The following is a 23,833-nucleotide window of genomic DNA, read 5'->3' on the forward strand; positions in this document are numbered from 1 at the left end:
AAAAAGACAAATAAAAGCATATAGATTGGAAAGGAATAAGTAATACTGACTCACTTTGCAAACAGCATGGTTGTATATTATTATCTCCAGTAAAACTACTACTCAGTTTACTAAGGTCATGGGTTACTTGGTCAATATATAAAAAACAATTTTATTTTTCTTCACTACCAGTGAACAACTGGAAACTGAAATTCTCAAAACACGATTTACAATAACATTCAAACCTAGAAATATTTAGGATACACTTAACAAAATGTAAGACAGGTACAGTAAAAACTACTAAACATTGCTGAGAACATTAAAAAACATCTCAATAAATGTATATGTATGCTCATGGATTAGATGATTCATTATTGCTAAGATACAAATTTTCCCTAAACAGTTTTTTCTTTTTTGGTAGAAATTGGCAGGCTAATTCTAAAATTTATATAGAAATGTAATGGACCTAAAATAGCCAAACCTACTTTAAACAAGAACAAAGTTGAAGGATATATGTTACTATCTGATTTCAAGACCTATTATAAACCTACACTAACCAAGAAAGTGGGATAGCATGAAAATAAACATTTAGGTCAATGAAACAGAATTGAGTTGGAAAATAGGTGCACACATTAATGGTCGGTTTATTTTTGACAAATGTACCAAGGAAATTTAATGCAAAAAAGACAAATCTTTTATTTATTTATTTATTTTATTTATTTATTTTTTTGGCTGCGTAGGGTCTTAATTGCAGCACGCGGGTTCTTCCTTGAGGCCGCTTGCGGGATCTTTCATTGTGGCGTGGGCTTCTCTCTAGTTGTGGCATGTGGGTTTTCTTTCTCTAGTTGTGGCGCGTGGGCTCTGTAGTTGTGGCGCGTGGGCTCTGTAGTTGTGGCACGCAGGCTCTCGTTGTGGCGCGCAAGCTCAGTTGTTGTGGCGCGTGGGCTTAGTTGCCTCATGGCATGTGGGATCTTAGTTCCCTGACCAGGGATCAAACCCGAGTCCCCTGCATTGAAAGGCAGATTCTTTACCACTGGACCACCAGGGAAGTCTGGAAAAAGACAAGCCTTTTAGATGAATCAAGCTAGATTAACCTATAACATGCAAACATATATGTGTATACATATGTATTTATGTGTATATGTGTGTAACTATATACGTGTTTTATATTTGTATAACATAAACCTCATTGGAGGGCACAGAAACTTCCTCTTTTGGTTTTAGGTGACACACTCATTCACACATTCCTTGAAATTCTTCCCTTCTTTAGGTTCCAGGACACTGTAAGTTAATTTCCCATTGACTTACTTCTTGGTCTCATGGGTTTCACTTCCTAGTAAACCATAAGCATTTTCTAAGACTTAATCACTGACTGCTTATCTCCAGCCACAGTCACTCCTTTAAGGGAGGCCAACTCTGACCTTTTCCTTCCAATCCAGTCCCAGTATCTTTACATCAAGGTCTTCTGTCTTCTTTGAGCACTCAGTGTCCTCTGACATTTCTTCTTTTGTGTGTCCATTATGCTTAATCTGTATTTCTCTCTCATTTATTCAGAAGTTTTCTCATCTTTTATTATAGAACAGCTCTCCCACCTCCATCCTTTTTTCCTGTGGCCTTAGTTTATTTAAGGGCCTGGGCCAGTTATCCCAAAGAACTTTGAGCCCTGTCCTGGTATCATTTAACTTATTCCTTCATCCCCTATATTTTTGTAAGCCATGTTAAATCCATCTTCTTTTCACCTCCATTGCTGCTGCCATAGCCCAAGTGCTTTTCGCGTGACTGGAATATTACGATAACCTCTAATATTGGGCTTCCTCCAGTCCCTCTTCTACAGGTCAGCTGAGTGGTCTTGCAGATTGAATTACAGAATTGCTTACTTGCTTGTCTTCTCCATTTGACTGTGAACTCCAAGGTCACAAAGCTAGGAGATGGTAGAGTTGGGGAGATGTACCATATTTCTCTTTTCATGGCTTCCTCTGTATATAGGGGTACATACCTCAGTTGGTAAAAGTTCTGGAGGCTCAGAAGTCCAAGATAAGGGTGCCAGCGTGGTTGGATTCTGCCATTTCCTGCATTGTAGCCTGCTGACCTTTCACTGAGTCCTCATGTGGTGGAAAGGCAGAAATTATTAAAATGGTTTGATAATGATTTGTGCTACATAGCTTGATAGACAGTGTTAAAATATCACTTTGTGTAAAAAATAAAGATTATATTAAAAATTTTTAATTTATAGTTACTTTTTGATTTTTAAATATTTTAATTTTCATTTTACCTCAAGTGATTGTTAGTAGCAGCATGGTTTGAATCTGGAAATGAGTCACCTAGCATAGTATGTATTTGCATGAATGGAGAAGATCTGAAAACATAGTTTTACTTGTTATTAGACCTTAAAGGAAATTTGCCTCTGTGCTATCCTGTGCTTAACGCCATCTTTCTACCCATAATAATATGCTTTGCTAATCCAGGGCAGACTAACTAATGGATAGTTCTTTAGGTGCTGTGCATTTAAGAGTCATCATGTGATCGATCAACTACACTCCAATATAAAATCAAAATTAAATTAAAAAATAAATAAAAGTCATGTGGAAAATTTTCTGAAATGTCCTATGTTTCCGTTATTGCAGATGTCTTAGGTTTACATTTAAAAAAGTACACGAGAGTAGGCCACCACCTCCACTGGGTTAAACATCAAAATATACAGAAATAATGACCTGTGGCTGGTGCTGGTACTATGTCAACCCTTTGACAATATGAAGGATTGAAGAGAGATGTTATAGGTTTAGTCTTATTTCTCTCACTGTATTTAGAGCACTGGCTTTTCATGGAACACTTCTTTTTTCACTTTTCAATGTGAAGAAGAAATGTTTTTCACAAAGAATTTGACCAGAAATTGTCAAGCCATCATGTTTGAGTCTAGAGACTACGGGAATGAAAGAGAATGAAATATTATTGTAGTTCAAATGGCTACTTTTGACTGTGAGCACAGTTTTAAAGAACATCAGAATTAAATAGGACTAGGAAAATGAGTTCCAGTAAATCCAGATAGCTTTGAAGCAAGCAAGGATTTTGCAGAAAGGTTTGTCTCTTCTAAACACTTGAAAACAGTTGTCAGATAGTAGAGAAAACCAAGTTAATTAAGAGTGATTTAATATCTTTAGGAAAGAAGTTGGGTTCATTGCAGAAGTCACCTTTAGAACAGTTCCACCTCTAAGCATTTGCTAGTCAGAGTCTTTCAGAGTCATTATTTATATTGAATGAAGAAAACTTTTTAGACTGATAACATAATTTAGAATTTAGAGCCTTAGGGTATTGAAGAATGTTACTTTTGCTGTAGGGAAATTTGCTAGAAAATGACAGTATTTGTAGGCCCTTTTTCTCTTTAGGCTTCCTCTTCTGAGGGATAGCATCTATCTTGGTGTAAACAAGTGTTGTGGAATTCAGGATGGGAAAACAGGCTTTTGGGATGAGGGTGTTTCGCCATTCAGCGTCCTGATTTTTATTTAAGTCATCTGATTTTAATTTGTTTCTCACCTTGCCTTCCCCCTGTTGTTGATGCCTTGAGTTGGAGCTTCTTGGATTTTATTTTTGCAGATACTGTATCTTTTGACTCCTTTAGGAGTGGGGAAAGCAATCTAGAAGGTTCTAATTGTTCTTTATACACATTCCCAGCTAGTTTTCCTGTTATGAGCTCTGTGCCTCACCTCTGTCTTCTTTGTGGCCTGATGATTGCAAGGTTCTGAGAACCAAGTCTGTTTGCATTAGATTATTATTCCTCTGGCAGGCAGTTTGGTTCCAGGCTTTTCTGTTCAGCCGAATCACTTACCACTCTTTCATTCACCTGCCATCTTCCAAAAACTCGTAGCCATCTTTACCCATGTAGTTTCTCCTCTTTTATAGACCCTGGGGGGTTATTTGTTTGCTTTTTATATTTCTTTACTCTCATTTTAGTGGGATTTCAGAGGGAGCCAGCAAATGCATATGTTCAAAGCTAAAATTGTTTTCACAATGTCAGTATGCTTCTAGGGTAAATAACTTTTTTATAAAGATGCAATAAGTTGTGTGCAGCTGCGTAATTGGAGTAATATTATCTGTTTATCTTTCTGTAAAACTAAGACTGAACTCAACTATTCCTTAAGTATTTCCTTGTTTTCTAGAAACATTGTCATCTTATTCTTTCTGGCAATATTCCTTAATTTAGACTTTATAAATTTGGGGGGAGGAGTGAAACATTTTGGTAACTTCAATTCTACAAGGTAAGAAGATGACTTTCCTCAAGACCTGCTACTTTGATTATAAGACTTTTTCCTTAATCAGTCCTAAGTATTTGACTTGAAACAGCACACATCTTTCTAATACTAGAGAGATTGAAGGTACTTTTTTGTTTCCACACAGTGAATGATGTTTCATGAAATTTTACGTAAAAATGACATTTTATTGCTTGAATAGCAACTGGTATGAAGGTTAGACTAAGAAAACATTTGGAGAGAGAAATAAAAAAAGATCACCATTTGCATAAACATTATTCTGTTCCTACAGAGAATATAATTATATAAAATTACTTAATTCTTATAGACAGCATTTATAACTCATATTCTTTAAAGTAGTAAAAATGATGGAACCAGTCAGAAATAAAATTCTGTCTTTCTATGGTAGATATTTATTTAATCGTGGTAGCTTCAGCATGATCTGCCAGGGTAGATTTTGGCATACATTATCAAGGTAGAGAAATCTCATCATCTTTTTATTATGCTGCTTAAGAAATACCTTGATTTTAGAAATTAGTTCTCTGAAATACTGCAGAATTCTTCTTTTGCTTTATGATTCGCTATAAATGGTCATCAACATGTGTTACAGTTGTCTTGTTTCTATTTTTTGTTTTGTGCTGTTAAATATTTTTATAGTAGAGGAAATAAATGTAAGTTATAAATAAATAAAATTAGACCATAGAAATACCTGTCTTTGCTGATTGCATCTTCATTTCAACCGCATATATTACTATAGCTTTAGTTGTATATATTACATTTTAATAACTGGATATTTGCTTTTGTATGGTTATGCTTTATTTTTAAAATCTTGCTTACTAGATATTAATTGCAGTAAATCTATAAAGTATCTGAGCCATTTGTTTCCAAATTAAGTACAAATTGAAGACACATGGTATAAATCAGCAGTTACTGGACTGTATTGCTTCATTGTGCCCTTAATATGTTAGTATTATTTTCACAATGCCTCTAGGCTAAAAGAAATATAAATAGCTAACTGTTCCTTTTATTAAGTAGTTAGATCCAAACAAATTAATTTGTATTCATGTCCTAATAACTTAGTATCTATTGAAAATTATACACAAAAATGTAAAGAATAATATCTTTATTTCATTCTTAAATAACCACAGTTACTGATTAATGGAATGTGTATGCCTATTGGGCAACACCCAAGTTCTTAAACCTTAGAATCATATTGGATACCTCTACTTTCATCTTCTGTTCTACCTTGATTTTTTGGTAGTACTTTGCAAAGATATGAAGTCATCAAAAGGAGTGTAATGTTAAAACTGGGTACTATCTTGAACTAGTAGTTTTTGCAGTATGTGACGGATGTCATTAGGTTTCTCTGAATACATTTTTTTTTTTTTTTTTTGCGGTACGTGGGCCTCTCACTGTTGTGGCCGCTCCCGTTGCGGAGCACAGGCTCCGGACGCGCAGACTCAGCGGCCATGGATCACGGGCCTAACCGCTCCGCGGCATGTGGGATCTTCCCAGACCAGGGCTCGAACCCGTGTCCCCTGCATCGGCAGGCGGGCTCTCAACCACTGCGCCACCAGGGAAGCCCCCTCTCTGAATAATTTTAAATATTTTATGAGTTTACTGTGGCATCTTGGGACACAGCACACAGTTTGGGGAACTCAAGTATAATTAATTGCCTTAAACTAATAAGTGTTTCCTTGACTGTTTATTATTTTTCAAAATGTGTTGAAAAAAATGTGTTGAAGCATTTTTTTGAAAAAATGTAGAAGCACAAAAGTAGGAAAGTATGGGAATTCAAGGTTGATCTTACATTACTAAAATCCATGAAGTACAGATTCTGATATTAAATGCATTCTTTAAAAGGTGCGAGAAGTGTACAGGTGTTTATAAGCAAACCCTGGGACCCACTTTCAGTCTACATGATGAGTACACTTGGTCCTGTTTTACTTTATAGATTCTAACTGTATCAGTTAGGGTTTTTCAGAAAAATAGAACCGGTTCTGTGTATATGGAGAGAGAGAGAGAGAGATTGAGAGAATATACACATGTAGAGGCGCATATACACGAGAAGGGGGGTGGATTATAAGGAATTGGCTCATATGATTGCAGGGACTAGCAATTTCTAATTTTGTAGGGCAGGCTGCAAATGAAAACTCAGGCAGGATTTCTATGTTACAGTCTTGAGGCGGGATTTCTTCTTTCTAGGAAACCTTAGTTTTTGCTGTTAAGGCTTTCAACTGATTGAATGAAACCTAACCCACATTATCTAGGGTAATCTTTACTTAAAGTCAACTCATGTAAATGTTAATCTTATCTGCAAAATACTTTCATGGCAACATCTAGACTAGTATTTGACCAAACAACTGGACCCTTAGCCTAGATGAGTTGAACAAGTCTATTTGGCTCTCAGAGTTAATTGGCTCTCAAGATTAATTAGAGTCATTTTCTGGTTTTGCTCAAATTATTTTTTTCCAGCTCAAGGCTTCCCCCAAATTCTTATATTCCAATTCTCTGGTTTGCTGGAATTGAACTTTAGCCATTCCTTATGAGGTTTTAGCCTTTAACAGTACTTATCCACAAGTAAATAGCATTTTAAATATTTGAGATGCCTCCTGGTCTTTTTTTCAGATGGACCAGCTTTTGGGAAATATGATTGAAATGTGGGTTGATCGCATGGACAATATTACCCAGCCTGAAAGAAGAAAACTTTCAGCTTTGGCTTTGCTTTCTCTTCTGCCATCTGATAATAGGTGAGGAAATGTTTTCTTAAAATTTGTTTTGTTAAAGCATCAAAATGTTAGCACTGTTTTGGCCATTGGTATTGCTGTGTGTTGCTGGGCAGTGCTGTTTTATGCATATGTATGCTAATTTTGTTAGTAGATAATGATGTGGCAAGTGTTGGTCTAGATCTAAAAAGATGTGCGTGGAGTGGTGGGCACTGCTGTTTAACTTGGTTATGTTCATTTTACCAATTCCATTTTTGTCTGAATTCTCATTTTTTAAAATAACCAGATTTTGTTAGACTTATTTTAGGTCCTCTTTTTATATGAATATATTAAATATATAATATTTCAATGTCAGTAGCACTTCATAAAATATATTGTCCTCTTGGTAATTCAAAAGTTTGTTACATAATTTTGTTGTTATTTATTTTGGATTATCTCTAAAGAAGCTTACAAGTTATTGTTTTCTCCTTACTTAGATGAAGTCATTATAATATAGTTTACGGTAAAACTTTGTTAAAATTCTCAATTTCCAAAAGCAAATACAAAACGCTTAGATTTTGGACATTTTTTGAAGAGTATCTTGGTTTGTTTGTTTGTTTTTTTTTGCCTTTATCTCTGTCTTTGTTTGGCATTATATGCTTTTTTGGGGGCTACTTTTAATTTTAAAGGCATAAAAGCAGGCCTTTTAAGACTTGATACTGTGTGAGAAGAATGATATATTAGATCTTTTTGTCTTAGAGAATTTTTAGAGCACATTTATCCTAGTGATAAATTAGTGAAATAAGTGCAGTTAGCTTTAGAAATTCTTCTAAAAATTTTATTATTTATTTCTGGTATGGTAATTTGGATTAAGAACACAGGTAATTATTTAGTCCTAATCCCATAACAATAGATAATAATTTTTGAGCACTTAACTGCTACCCAAAAACCGGGTTTGCCTCTTGGTGGGTGTCGAGCCAAAAGGTAGAACCAAGTCAGAGACTGGGAGAAGGAAGGATTTATTACTTGCAACAAGTAAGAAGAGCACTGGGGATCTTTCCCAGTGGAGTGTTTCCATGAACAGCAAAATTTGGAAAGTTTTAAGCTAAGGGTACATGCATATTTGTGAAGGTGCTTGGGTGTTTGACAGAGTCGAAGCTTTGGTTGATTGAAGTCATGGGGGTCAGTGAAGGTCAACATCATCATCCCTTACGTTCCAGTTGATCTGGAGGTTGAGTGGCTAGGAGGTTTAAATTCTGCAGAACTGTTCAAGAAAGTGCTTCATGCTAGTCTTTACTATTGAAACAGAACTGTGAGTTTTTACAACTAATTTGTTATCTTTGCTCTTGCTACTTCTCTTGCTTGATAACAGTTTGTTCTTTTGTTCCCTTAAGATCATTATTACCAAGTCCTGCTTAAGGTTAAGCATTGTGGCCAGGCTTAGATCACAGAATGACTTAGGCAAAAAATGGCTTCTCTTATGTCAAAGCCATGCCTGATTCTCTTTCTCTGGGGACCCCCTACCTTATATGCTTACATTACCATATGCATTATATTTTGCTAAGTACTTTACATTTATATCTCATTTAAGTTTTAAACTGTCCTCAGTTAGAGGCATGATTGTCTTCTTTTTATAGAGCAAACAAATAACTTAATGTTAAATGACTTGCCTAGGATCTGGCAAGTGGCATGTCATAGGGCAAAGTTTGACCTTGGGCAGCTTGATGCCAGAGCTTGCTCTTTGAACTACCAGGTGTGCTGCTTCCCAGGTGGATGTACAGAAGACCAACATTATTTCCTCCCTGTGAAGCTGAGTGGTGTCTTATTTATTTTTGGAAATCAAATTGAAGTTACCAACATTTTAACTTACTGCTCTTTCCCTTTCTTTTAGTGGAAATACACTGACTAGAGATTTATTCAGGCCTTTAAAATGGAAATGTTAAAGAACCTGTTCTTTGGCAGTAGTCAACACTGTAAACATTTGCTCAGTAAATTAATGGATGGAAAAAAAGTATTAAGGTTAATACAGCATGTTAGAGTTTTCTCTAACATAAAGTACTGAGATTATTGAGGGAAAACTTGAAATGACACAGGTTAAAAAGTGAGAAAGAGAGGCTTCCCTGGTGGTGCAGTGGTTGAGAGTCCGCCTGCTGATGCAGGGGACACGGGTTCGTGCCCTGGTCCAGGAGGATCCCACATGCCGCGGAGCGGCTGGGCCCGTGAGCCATGGCCGCTGAGCCTGCGCGTCCGGAGCCTGTGCTCCGCAATGGGAGAGGCCACAACAGTGAGAGGCCCGCGTACCGCCAAAAAAAAAAAAAAAAAAAAAAAAAAGTGAGAAAGATACCTAATTGTATCTAAAGCATATTTGTTTTACACTTTTTATGATAATACTGTTGCCTTCAATATTTAATTTTATGTGTGTGATTCAAAAACATTTTTGATACTTAAGTTATGGAAATAGTTGGGTCTGTAAAGAAAATAAAAAAGGCTTCTATAAGTCTAAAAGAATACTTAGACTGGGGCTCATGTCAGTCTGCATAAATTGAGGGACAGAATTTTATTAAGGCTTGAAATTTTCTTAAGCATTAAATTTTCAAATTTAAAAATATCATGATATCACTTATATGTGGCATCTAAAAAAATGATACAAATGAACTTATTTACAAAACAGAAATAGACTCACAGACACAGAAAGCAAACTTATGGTGGGGGTAAATTAGGAGTTGGGGATTAACATACACACTACTGTATATAAAATAAGCAACAGGGATTTACAGTATGGCACAGGGTTATATTCAATATCATGTAATAATCTATAATGGAAAAGAATCTGAAAAAATATGTATATAATCACTTTGCTATACACTAAAAACTAACACAGCATTGTAAATTATACTTCAATAGAAAAATAAATTCAAAAAATTTAGAAAAGAAAGTAAAAATTGTGAAGAGATAGCTTTGTGAATGGGAAAATCAGATCTTATTTATGTTTTTAAAATGAAGTATTGAAAAATCTATTGGGCGGTAGTGAATTCATGTCATTTTAAGTACCAAGAAAATCTTGAATAATGTAATAGAATTTTAAAGAATAATGATTTAACTTTATAGTCCTTAATGGATTAATGACTAAAGAAGCATTGATAGATACAGAAAATGTGACCATCTGAAAAACAACCAAAAAAACTTAAGTTTGCCACATTATCATTGGCCCATGACATAACTTGGGAAAATTTATAGTCACCTGCTCTAGTGGAAGGTAATGTTGACGTTTAGGTCAGCAGTTTTATCATTTCCCATTATAACCTTTCTTATACTTATAGGTACATAGTTGATGGAGTTTGGGGAAATTTTTTCCCCCATCCACATCCCCAGTGATATTTCCTGGTTAACCTCCTACATAATAGTAATTTCCTCTTCCTGTGTTTCTTTTAGACCTTGCAGTGTAACATTTCCTTTGCCTGAAATAAGCAGGTCTAGAGAATAATGTATTGATAATGATATTTTGAATCAGGCTACCTTGGGAAATGTTATTTTCTTCTTCTTTATTATAATGGATTTTCACATGCAGAAATAACACTTTTCTAAAACAGTTTCTCAACCACAGTACTATCGACAGTTTGGGGCCAGATGATTTTTTCATATTGGGGCTGCTGTTCATAGCAGCATATTTAGCAGCATCTCTGGCCTCTACCCACTAGATGCCAGTAGAACCTCCCACCTCCAGTTTAGAGTCACTGATCTAAAGAATGACCATTTGGGAAACTATTGTATTAAGCTATCTTTTACCATGATCCACTACTTCATATTCAGAAATCTGTTAAAGACTGTAGGCTTTAGGACCACACTCAAATTCCAGCACCACTAGTCACTAATGACCATGGCCAAATAACTTCCCTGTGCCTAAGTTTCCTTGTTTTTGAAATGAGGATACTAATAATATCTTGCTAATGAGAGTATTATAAAGATTAAATGAGTTTACATATTGAGGTCAAACTGTCTGGATAGATGAGGTTAGCTGTTTTTATTTTATCCCTTTCTTCCTCTCTCTCTCATCCATCCATCCTTTTACTGCACTGTAAAGTTCTAAAAGCTTAAGTCTCTGTGTACATGCATTAATTTAAATTCAGGACATTTTTAATATATTGAGTATTTGTTTATCTGTTCATTAATTCATTAAAAATATGCTAACCACATATGTCAAAGTCATGTCACCTTCAGCTTGATGATCTTTTGTAGTATTCTGCATTGTCACTTAAACTTAAGGATACATGATTTTGTCCATGTCTTCTCCAGACGTTCTTAGTATATCTTCTTGGTCACCTTCTGAACATAGAGCAATCCTTTTTTTTTTCTTTCTGTAGTTGTGCAGTACAGTTGTCTTGTGTCCTTTTTGTTTTGTAGCTGGAATAATTTCAAGTTTGAATTTTTTCCCTTTCTTAGGGTCCATATTATTTATACATAAAGGGAGTAATATTTTCTTCTGCTAATGTTTATATGAAGATACCATTATTTACATATAACTCTTTTAATGTTTTCCTCCAAAGATATAGATTAAACAAAAACTTTCATAGATGAGAATGAGAATAATCAAACTTTCCTTTGACTCTGTTCTCTGAAATAGCAATTCATCGTCTAACTTAAAAGACACATTTTTGTAATGCAGTTCTAAGAATTTCAGATATGAATAAGTGTTCTCTGAGATTAAGCATTTTAAGAATTTTGAATTTTTTGATTTTTTTTTTTTTTTTAGATTTAAGGAAGTCACTAATGGGGAATATTTTACTTAAGCTAGTTGAATAATTCAAAAGAGGTTGACAAAGCAACAGGGTTTTTAGCTATGATGGCTTGCTTTCCAGGTGAAATTACCTTATAATAAAGTCCTCTTGGTATCAGATATACTACACAGATTTGGGTTGGACACTTAGTACCTCTCCATAGTTCTCTTCTATCTCAAGAATAGTATATATTATGATCAGCATTTGGAAATTTATTATTCTGTATAAATTTTCTAAGGTAATTTTCTAAGTCATTTTACAGCTTTAAAAACAGGCTAGTATGGGCTTCCCTGGTGGCGCAGTGGTTGAGAGTCTGCCTGCCGATGCAGGGGACACGGGTTCATGCCCCGGTCCGGGAAGATCCCACATGCCGTGGAGCGGCTGGGCCTGTGAGCCATGGCTGCTGAGCCTGTGCGTCCGGAGCCTGCGCTCCACAAGGGGAGAGGCCACAACAGTGAGAGGCCCGCGTAACGCAAAAAAAAACAAAACAAAACAAAACAAAAAAAAAACAGGCTAGTAGAATCAAGGTAACAGGTTCCAAACTAATATTTTGTTATAGTTTAAATATAGTTAAATAAAAAGCAGTTTAAAATTTTTAAATTGTGGATGTGTTGTTTTACCAGAATTATGTTTGGTTTAAACTGACCATTCCTAAGTGAGTATTTAATGTGACAGAATTTTATTTTCATCCTTTAAAATAGGATGCATCTTTTTACTCCTAGGTCATGTATTCTTATTTAGCATTTTACATTATTTTCTTTTATCTGTAAATTCTTAACCTAATATTTTAGTAGCTTTACTTCAGTAAAAATTAGTTCTTAATTTTTTACGTCTTTCACAAGAAAAACGTTTTAGAAACATCTTTTGTGTATGTGTATGATAACAGCTTAATAAGGATATAATTCACAGACCGTACAATTCACCCATTTAAAGTGTACCATTCAGTACTCTTTAGCATATCCATAGTGTTGTGCATCCATCATCACAATCAGTTTTAGAACATTTCGTCACCTCCAGAAGGAACCATGTGCTCTTCAGCAGTCCTTATTCACTCATCCCTGTCCCCAGCCTCTCTCTTGCTCTCCCCCCGCCATTCTTTTTTCCTACTGAATGTGTCTATTCTGAATTTGTTGGTGCTTAAGGAAAGCAGCTTTGCCCATTATTCATTGTGCCCTGGATTTATGACACCAACTTGTATTTGGCCGATTAAGAATGAGGCCAAACTGCATTTCCCTTTGGTCTCTTCAGTTGATAAGTGGCACTTAACTGATTTCTTTCATATAATCTTTAACAAGAATTCATAAGTTGCGACAGTTATGCCCCAAGAGATGGGCACCTCTGAAAAGATTTGTCAGATTCCTGTCCTGTTTTAACCAGAGTTTTTGGAAAACCTTGGGGAAAGATGGAAATTCACCATCAATCTGAGACTGCATTTAAGTTTTTACAATATTAACTGGAAAAAACAAGATTCCAACATGGCACCCTGTAGACCTCCACAGATAATATCATTGACCAAATGAGCATTGTGAGTCATTGCCATAAGCAGATGTTCCTTGATGGAACCTCGAAGGCCAAAAAAAGGACTTTGCTGAATCCATTACTGAAAAGAACAGGCACCAGGCCTTGATAACACTCTCTAATTCCATGGCATTTTGGTGCCTTGAAAGCCTGACAAGTGTAAATTTGTCATGATACTTGTGGTCTTGAAGCAATGTTTGAACTCGTTCCGGTGGCATGAAAATTGCTTTTTGTTATATCCCTGCAAGTACTGCTGCCATGCTACCTACCGGTTGCAAACTCTGGAGTACTGATAAGCTTAAGGAGAAGGCAAGATAAATCCTCATACAGACCAAACATAAGTGCTAGTGTTGTTGCCTTCTCCATTAATGGGGTAAGGATTCCATGGTGCAAGGTTTTTATTTTGTTTTGTTTTTTTTTTTGCATTATGCGGGCCTCACACTGTTGTGGCCTCTCCCATTGCGGAGCACAGGCTCCGGACGCGCAGGCTCAGTGGCCATGGCTCATGGGCCCAGCCGCTCTGTGGCATGTGGGATCTTCCCGGACTGGGGCACGAACCTGTGTCCCCTGCATTGGCAGGCGGGCTCTCAACCACTGCGCCACCGGGGAAGCCCCATGGTGCAAGTTTTGAAATCCATCCCTTCTCAACTGAAGTACTGCATCCTGGGTTTTGATTTCATACAGCTCTTGCCAAAAGAGGACCTTCCAATGGGAAATGCAATTGCTACATTTAAAAAAAAAATTTATTTATTTATTTTGGGCTGCATCGGGTCTTCATTGCTGTGCACAGGCCCTCTCTAGTTGAGGTGAGTGGGGACCACTCTTTGTTGTGGCGTATGGGCTTCTCATTGTGGTGGCTTCTCTTGTTGCGGAGCATGGGCTCTAGGCGTGCGGGCTTCAGTAGTTGTGGCACGCAGGCTCAGTAGTTGTGACTTGCGGGCTCCAGAGTGTAGGCTCAGCAGTTGTGGCACACAGGCTCAGTAGTTGTGGCTCGTGGGCTCCAGAGTGCAGGCTCAGCATTGTGGCACACAGGCTTAGTTGCTCTGCGGCATGTGGGATCCTCCCGGACCAGGGCTCGAACCCATGTCCCCTGCATTGGCAGGTGGATTCTTAACCACTGTGCCACCAGGGAAGCCCAATGATTGCTACATTGTTGAAAGCTGCACAGAATCCACACAAGTAATGCTTCATTTCACTAACATTCGCAATATGAGGTGATGTATCTTGTTTTTAAAACATTAGGATTGGTGGCCTCTTTTCATGAGCTTCTGAGTTCATCATGTTGCTTAAGATCTTTCTTCATGAAGGATTTTTTTTTAACCTGTAACACCCTCTGGGCCTGGTATTTTGGGGGATGGTAGCTTTTTGATAACTTTCTCAATTTCTTCCATTGTTACTGGTCTGTTAGGTTCTCTCATCTAGAGTCAGTTTTGGTAACTGGGTTTCCCATTGCCACTGGTGCCTGGCTCCACGCCTGGTAGCCCCCGCCTGCAGGTTGGTGAGTCTGCTAGTCAGCACTGGTGCAGGCACAGACCTTAATCGACCTCAGAGCATGTGGTGGAGCGTCCGAGAGATTATTTCTTTATTACCAGGAATGTTCTCTAAATACTTTGACCAGTGAGGCATAAAACTGCTTTATTTTAATTACATTCCAGCTACCTGTTTTCTTTCTAATATCCTAATGTTAATGAGTAGCAGTGGAACAGTATGAGGATAAATGTGGTTTTTGTATTTGCGGGGTAACAGTCAAGTGAAGAGGACAGAAGTTAAAGAATTATAGAACTACAGAATAAAAGTGATAACAGTTGACATGGATACTGTGCAGCTGCCAGATTAGGTCATTAATGCAGTACAGAAGGACTTTCCTGAAGAAATGTTTGCTGAGATATGAAGAGGAGAAATTAACTCTAGTTTGCTGAGAGAAATTATCTCTAATTAATTGAGTTGAGAGAGAATGAGTATTCCAAAAAGGCAGAACAACCTGGGCAAAGGCTCTGTAGCTGGAGGGGTGAGGGCACCTTCAGGAAACTGAAAGAAGGCCAGTGTGGCAGCCATTAGAGCGAAGGGAGTAAGAATAGTAAAGCTGGAGAGCTAGGCTGAGAATAGAGCATAAGTCCTAGGAAAGTAAGGCCTTCAAGGGAGAGTCGGTTTTATTCTCTGAGATGAATCAGGCAGTTACTAGTTTTCATCTAGCAATACTGTTACGGATAATTTACTCATTGTAAATTTGCTGCTGCCCAACTTATCACATATTGAAAATGCTAGAATTCAGGTCTTTATGCTAGAATTCAGGTCTTTAATTTTTGATCTAGTGTTTTATTGCGTGTTTGCTGCCAGCATTCATTCTTGGCTTATTCATTCATTTATTTGTTCAATAAACATTACGAAATACAAAAGCCTCCATAGTAGACCCTGGGTGCTTTAAATTGTAGGTGTTAATATTTTTCAGATACGGCAAGGCCAGCAGATCAGGGACAATTGCCACTGAAGGTTTTTGTTACTCACAGTTCCCAAGAGGAAGGAGCATACCACACCACACAGAACCACATGGGGAAACACCAGGGTTGGTCAAGAGATAGAGGGAGAGGGGGGGAAATGTGGGCAAGAGCCTTTATTGTGGTTTCTGTGGGAAGGGATGGGAAAGCAAGGGTCAGCCGGTTTAGGATTGGCAAGTTCGAGTAATTTTAGTAGGCTACAGGGTGTAGGGACTGTCATGAGTTGTCTGGTACCTGGCCCTAGGTTAGCTAGGAGAAGGGAGGTAGTGGCATGGAGTGTAAGAGCTTGATAGTTGGAGTAAGAGCTCTGGATCACTTAGTTTGTGTATGAAATATGTGCTCAAAGGCAGCCATTTTCTATCTCTCGGAATTGGCTATCCGTAAGAGGGCCAGTCTTTCCAGGTTAAGCAAGGTCCCATCTGTCAAAGCATCAGCATACAGAAAATAAAAAGGCAGAATCAATACACTGAGTATTAATTGTCTCTTGTTCTTAGCACCATGACTAACACATAGTAGGTGCACAGTAAGTTAACTGAATGTATTTAATAAATATTTACACTGTAATCGTGTGTTATTTTTTCTCCCACTTAAATAACATTTTTTTCTGAACATCTAAAGACTGTTTATGCCTGAAAAATTAAGCTAATTTGATCTCTCAATTTGTCAGTTCTAGTTGGAAGTAAAGCATACTTTTTGGTCAGTCTTTTAAAAAGTGCACCTTTTGAGGTAAATAGATCATTCTTTAATTTTATCATATTAACACACCATAAAAAGATGTTCACATTTAGCAGCCCTTTAAGAGGGGCGTTTTTATGTATACTCTGATTTGTAGTATTGTTGCAAATTAGGAGTTCTTCGAATGGAGCTACTTTAGGCATACTTTTTTTTTTTTTTTTTTTTTTGGCGGTACGCGAGCCTCTCACTGTTGTGGCCTCTCCTGTTGCGGAGCACAGGCTCCGGACGCGCAGGCTCAGCGGCCATGGCTCACGGGCCCAGCCGCTCCGTGGCATGTGGGATCTTCCCGGACCGGGGCACGAACCCGTGTCCCCTGCATCGGCAGGCGGACTCTCAACCACTGCACCACCAGGGAAGCCCTAGGCATACTTTTAATCTGTTTATTAAAGTCAACATATAAATATATATATATATATACACATATATATATCATTTGGGTTTTCTGTAAGATCTATGGAAAACATGAAGTTTCTGGCCAACCGTACACACACACACACACACCGTGTGCGCGTGTGTGTGCGTATAGTTATATTTATTTATTTATTTATTTATGTTATACCTGACTGTTCAATACCCTTAGCAAAAAAAAAAAAAATGTGGAATGAATTTAGATGTATTACTTTGAAAAGGATGTGTCATTTAAATTTAAATTGGTCATTTGAGCATTAAATATAGTTTCATAAATTTAGAGAGGAGGGAGTGTGAGATTGTGGGATTTGGAATTGAATTTTTGTTCATACACTGGGGAAGTCACTTGGTTTCTTGGAATATCAGTTTACTGTTAATGAATAATAAACAATTTATAGTGTTCTACAATGCTACAGTTAAAACAATACATGCACAGGTTATACAAAGAGTATAGTTAAAGAAATTCCCAAGGCCTTTAATAATAAACATTCAGTAGATGCTGACAATCCTTTTGCATCATTTGTTGTTTCCATGATAATGATGGTTAATTTTGGAATGAAGAGTCATTAGTGAACACATTTGTTTACACATATTATGTGTCATAATTTTTTTAAAAGATGAGAGATTTTGAGACATTATTTCTAAAGTGAATTAGTTATGAATTACCTTTTGTTTTCAATAAAGTAGATTAGAGCAATGGGTAGTTTCAAACAACAGATTCCTATACATTGTAGAGGTATGATTTTATAAATGGGTTTCTGTAAGTAGGTTGAGATGGCACTGGACGTAAAGTTGCCACTGTAAAGCTATGCTGTGTATGTGTGTCAAACTCTTGTGTCCCCTCTGGAGAAGAGATAGGAGAAGCCAATCTGAGAGGACTGATGGAAAGCATTTTATTCTTTACTTTTTGTGTGTACTTGATAGGCAAGATGATCAAGCCTTGGCTGAGCTATTTCAGTGTGCCATACAGTATTCTAGGTACAGAATCAGAGTGGCAGAAGGCACCCTTAGTGATTATTCTGCCCTTTAGGTGAATGATCACTCCCTCCTCTTTTCCATCAAATACTTACTGAATGTCTGTGGAATGCTAAATAGTGAGATTACTGTGGGGAAAACGGACATGTCCTTGCATAGTCTAGGGTTTTTGTTTTATGGTGTTTGCTCTTATTATTGCTGTTTTTTCCCCTGAAGATTTAGCTTGAACTGATTTCTAACCTAGTTAGAACCTAGCATATATCCTAGTATTATCTGATTATATACTAATTTGTGAAAAGGGGCAGTGAGGTGTCAAGGGGGAAGTTGTTTAGGATATTTATTTTGCCAGAGTTGACCACACAATGAATAATCCTCCTTGGGTATATTGAATGATGACTATTTCTCTTTCTCTCATTGTTATGTAGGGAAAATAGAAGCACGTAAAATAGTACTTTGAGGATTCAGGACCTCAGCTGTTGAGGTTCTCCTCCTCATCTCCTTGTGAATATATGTTTTACTAATGGGATAGATGCTTTTAGATTTTCAAAAGAATAATCTTTGGATTATTAATGTTTTCCTTTGCATCTAACCTAATGCAATTTGCAGTAATTATTGGTTCAAATCATTTCAGTCTAACTGGGGAAAAACCCCTCTATAATGCAGCTTTTAATGTTTTTATTTTTTTGATTAGGCTATGCACACGTATCTTTTGGTAACAGAAGCTGGAGGGTGTAGACAAGATGGTTTAGGAAGATGGACAGTTGGTGCCATAATTGCATGTTCACTGAGTAGTTTTCTGAAAAAAAGAGGTAAATTATTAATTCCTTGGCTTGGTGATTTTTTTATTGAAGGGTTATAATCATTTATAAAACTTTCTTTTTAAAGCCGAACGTCAACTTGTTCTTCTGGCAGGTCCTTTGAAAACCCAGTGTCTCCCCCCCACCCAATAGTTCGGTAGTTTTGAAAGTATTTTGAAGTGTTCCTATCCTCTCACCTTAGAATTTGAATGGAAATAGTCCATTCTGTTTTTTTTTTTTCCCCAGTGGTATAACCGCTATTAATTGTCTGTTCAACGATTAAAGTCTCACGTGATCTGAGTTCAGACTGGAGTCATCCTGGTTGCTTTCTGTCTATTGCAGATTTCTTCCAGTATGAAAGGACAAGAGCAATACAGCTTACTTTACAAAATGTCTGCAAACTAAATGATGATATAATCGACATTCAATTAATTTATACATACCCTACTGTAGAACAGGGTTTGTTACGTTGGCAGAGCCCAGTAATTATGTAAAACTGAAACCTTTATCTGCACTGGTTCAAGTCCTCTTTCTAAGAATATGTTTATAATCAACATTCTTTCACAAATTACCCAATTTAATTCACCATAGCATTCCTCATATTAACTAAATGGAAAATCATAGGCTATACAAACCCAGAAAGGGCCAACAATCATCAGCCCCCATGGATGACTACGACCCATTGCTGAGGTATTCAAATTACTTATTAAAGAACTACTATGTCCATCAACATAATCAACTTATATATTATTGCCCCAATGCTAGCCTTAACTCTGGCTCTTACAACATGAATTCCTCTTCCCATATCTTATCCACGAATTCATATAAATGTAGGCATACTATTTATATTAGCCATATCACACCTAGCCATTTTTTCCATCCTCTGATCTGGATGAGCTTCAGATTCAAAATACACACTCACTGGAGCCCTAGGGACAGTAGAACATACAATCTCATATGAAGTAATGTACCAGTTTTTCTGTTCTCAGTCTTACTGATAAATGGATCATTTACACTTTCAACAGTAATTATTACATGAGAACATCTATGACTAATTTTCTCCTGACCGCTACCCAGAATTTGATGATCTCCGCAGTAGCAGAAATCCAATGAAACCCCACTTGATTTAACAGAAGTAGAATCAAAACCTGTAATTGTCTTCAGTGTAGAAAATGTAGCAGGCCCACTCACCCCGTCCTTCCTAGAGAATATGTCAATTTCCTTACAATAAACACTTCCACAACAATCTATTTTTAGGAGCATTCGACAATCCCTAGGTGCCAGAATTATAGATTCTTTCATCTTGTGAATATAGGTTTTTTTAAAAATAATTTTTATAGTTTTACTACCTTTAAACAAAATGTACTCCATTGCTGTGGAATATTCCTTTATAGGAGCGTGCATCGTTCATTTCTGCATCCGCTTGTGATGGCCTTCAGGTTCTTTCAGGTTTGGCTCCTGTGGCTGCAGAGTCCATGTCCATGTGTCCTGGTGCAGGGCTGGGGGGTTTGTGTTAAGCTGGGAGGAACACTGTGGGTCTGTGTGAACATACTTCGCTCTCTGAGGCCCGATTGTTTCAGAAGTGGTTGCACCCCCAGCTGCGCACCAGGCTTTCCATTGCTCCACATCCTGCTGATATTTGATACTGTGTCTTCATGTCTGCCATTCTGGTAGGTATTTGCACAGTAGTTTTCTTATGGTTTTAATCCTTCGGTTGTTAGTGAAGTTGTGCATCTTGTGGTATTCATGCACTACTTCCTCTGCCCGGGGAGAAATTCCAGCGGCAGGTACGGGTGACACATCCTCTTCTTTAGCAGGTGGCAGCCTGGCAACTTCTATGTATTATTCTTTTCTGATCATTCTTTCAGTGTATCCCTTCTGGCTTTGTGCAAAGCGATTCTTTGTTTTGTACCTCGCCGCTGCTGAGCTCTGCAGATCCCGTTCCTTCCACACAGTTTGCCAATTCTGCGGGCCTTACTCCATTTTGGTTTTCATTTCCAATACAAATTCACTTTACCCTTGAAACATACAGCAGAACTAAAGTGCCCCTACCTTCCTTTCTAATATCAAGCCTGGGATACTGATACAACAAACATTCAGCAATATTTTTGAAGTTTCTATCATGTGCCAGGGCACCATGCTGTGCATTCAGTTTACACATTATTATTCAGTGCAGCCTGGCTTCTTAGAACAACAACTACTTATGTCTTCCATCTCCTGTCCTAGTTGCTTAGGAGAGTTCCTGAATGCTTGTGACTTTGGGACTACACTCTTAATGCTCTGCTCGCATCTAGGACCAGTGCTGTGTCTACAAATTAGATAAGGGCTTCTAACAAACTTTTGATAATGTGGCAGTCATCTTGTAGACCTGGGTAATGTTAACTAATCACCAACCATTGTATGGCATCAAGCTTCTTTTAAACAGATAACCCAAGAAAACAATACTGTGAGTGAATAGGATTGCTTTGAAGTTTCAGGACCTTAAACTTTAATGAGAATAAGAGAAGATTCTGATTGAGAATGAGGTATTGATTGGGTCTAGGCCCTGAAGCAATATAGAAAAATAATTTTTACAGAGTAGCTAGTTTCAACAAGGGCATAAAAACTAAGGAATAGAAAAAGTCCTTTGACTTTTTCTATCATGAATCCTGTGTACTTTGTGATTTTTCCTGTGTAGGTAAATACTTTCGTAGCTTGAGGAGCATCTTACTTTTTGGGATTCTTTTCCTTGGGCTTCTGCTTTTACTCTAAGAGTCTCAGAAAAAGACACAGTGTGATGGAGAGGAAAGCTAAATTTAACTTGAGATGCATGCTCTACCTACTATTTGTGTGACATTGGACCACTTTTTCCTCTCTGGGCCTCAGTTTTCTCATGTTTCAACAGTGAGGCATTTGAACTAGTACCTGTGGGTCATTATTAGGATAAATTGGAGAATGTATATTTAATGCCTATTAAAGTGTAATGCATATGATTGCTCAATAAATTGTTATCAAACAGGTCTGGCTGCTCACCACTCAAAAATCAATACTCAAGGGCTTCCCTGGTGATGCAGTGGTTGAGAGTCCGCCTGCCGATGCAGGGGACACGGGTTCGTGCCCTGGCCGGGGAAGATCCCACATGCCGCGGAACAGCTGGGCCCGTGGGCCGTGGCCGCTGAGCCTGTGCGTCCGGAGCCTGTGCTCCGCAACGGGAGAGGCCACAACAGTGAGAGGCCCGCGTACCGCAAAAAAAAAAAAAAAAAAAAAAAAATCAATACTCAAGAGGCAAGTGTTGGTAGAAATAGAAAACATTGCTTTTAACCAGAAAGCTGGCAATCTGGGGGGAAGGCGGCCTTGTGTCCCGAAACTAACTCTGAAGTTTCTGCTTGGCCATGAAAGTTTTTAAAGAGAAAAAGGGGAAGTAATCTCAGTTAATCGTTGAGATTTGGGGTCAGAGTCATCACCATCTTTCCCTGCTTGCCAGCTTGTCGGTTCTTGTGATCTTTCTTTAGATGCTATCTTGTTCACACAGTTTGCTCCTAAGATTACTGAAGGGGAAGCTGGGAAAGAGATCTGGTCATCTGTTAATTATTTATTCTTCATTTCTACTTCTTTGATCTATGGAAAGAACCCACAGGTTAGGCAGGGTATTGTGTGATCAAAAGATTTGAAAGGTGTGCTAGGGCTGGAGATGAGTAGAGCATGGGAGTGCCTGGTTTAAGGTTAGTGACAATATAGCTCTGCTAAAGTGACAAAAGGGGCCTCCTGCAGAGAGCACTTTCCTGCCAAAAGCTTCTTACAAAACGATTGAGTGTTACTCTATCAGTCATTGCTACTATCTATCAAGTAACGCTGCTACCACTATTAATGTTACTACATCAGTCTTTTTTTTTTTTTTTTTTTTTTTTTCTTTTTGCGGTATGCGGGCCTCTCACTGTTGTGGCCTCTCCCGTTGCGGAGCACAGGCTCCGGATGCGCAGGCTCAGCGGCCATGGCTCACGGGCCCAGCCGCTCCGCGGCATATGGGATCCTCCCTGACCGGGGCACGAACCCGTATCCCCTGCATCGGCAGGCGGACTCTCAACCACTGCGCCACCAGGGAGGCCCCCCATCAGTCATTTTGACCAAGTGTGTGAAGGTACCATCTTAGGCTTTCCTGAGGCTTTCCCTCATTTACTCTGAGTCCTTCCCCCATTCAGTCTGTCCAAATGTGACCCATGCCACCATTTGAGGAAAGACTCTTATCTCCCTGCAGCTGTTTCATGCACATCCCTTGGGCACACGTGTGAGCACTTACTCATTCTTTTCATTATTGTTGTTGCCTCCATTTCACTTTTCAGGAATTGGCAGGTATTTCAACCCAGGAAGAAGCTTTTGTTGACTACTCTTTACAAAGTGGTTGTATAGAATTGACCCTTAGTTTGTATTTGCTACTCTTAACATTCATCAGTGATGGCCCTTAAACCCCCTTATCTATTATAGGCCAGAGAAAAATGTTTGGAATTCAGTCTGTAGGTTGAAGGGAAACTGGAGAAAGAGGGTAGAGGGTAGAGTTTGAGGTAGTTAAAGGTACAGTTTTATTGGCTCACGATATCATTTGCTCTCCTTTGATATTTCTTTATCTCTCAGTTTTTCATTTGTCAAAACTCTTTCCAATTTCTATGTCTAAAAATGATTTCTGCCTCCTTGAATTTTTTTGACTGAATCGTGCATCTTTTATCTTGGGTTACTTGTCTATTTCTACTTTCTGTATTTTACCTCCTGGGCGTTTTAGAAGTTAGGCCCATGTGTTGAGATATAGTGAAGGGCTTAAAGGTCCAGGCTCTGGAGCCACACTGGGTAGATGTGAATTCTCGCTCTTAAAATTCACTGTGTGACCTTGAGCAAAGTACTTAACCTATCTCTGTCTCTTTCCTTATCTATAAAATGGAACTAAACTGTTGGATTATTTTGTATGTTGAGTGAGCTAATATGTTTAAAATGCTTATATCAATGCCTGGAAAGTAGTATATGCTCAGTAAATAAACGTTGCCTGTGATGATGATCATGTTGTACACATTGTTTCCCCTCTATTTAACACTAAACATAGGATACTTGCTTACAGAATACCTTACATGGTCAGGAAGGATATCGTTAAAATGAGTATCTCAATTGAACATTTATTCTCTCTCAGGGTATCTTGAGCTGCTTGAGATCAGGGACCAGGATTTTGTTTATCTTTAG

General features: G+C 37.9%; 1 protein-coding gene across 2 annotated transcripts in view; it reads left to right on the forward strand.

The window, feature by feature from the left end:
- The window catches only part of IPO11 (importin 11), a 205,800-nt gene that overhangs the window by 123,745 nt on the left and 58,222 nt on the right, over nt 1-23,833 (forward strand). For both annotated transcript variants that reach the window (XM_081233555.1, XM_081233554.1), the window contains exon 27: nt 6,852-6,973. In XM_081233555.1, coding sequence (XP_081089681.1) covers nt 6,852-6,973 — 122 coding nt within the window. The remainder of the gene's footprint in view (nt 1-6,851; nt 6,974-23,833) is intronic.

This window comes from Mesoplodon bidens (assembly GCF_964165515.1).
Source record: "Mesoplodon bidens genome assembly, chromosome: 4".
In the NCBI taxonomy this organism is placed as follows: domain Eukaryota; kingdom Metazoa; phylum Chordata; class Mammalia; order Artiodactyla; family Ziphiidae; genus Mesoplodon; species Mesoplodon bidens.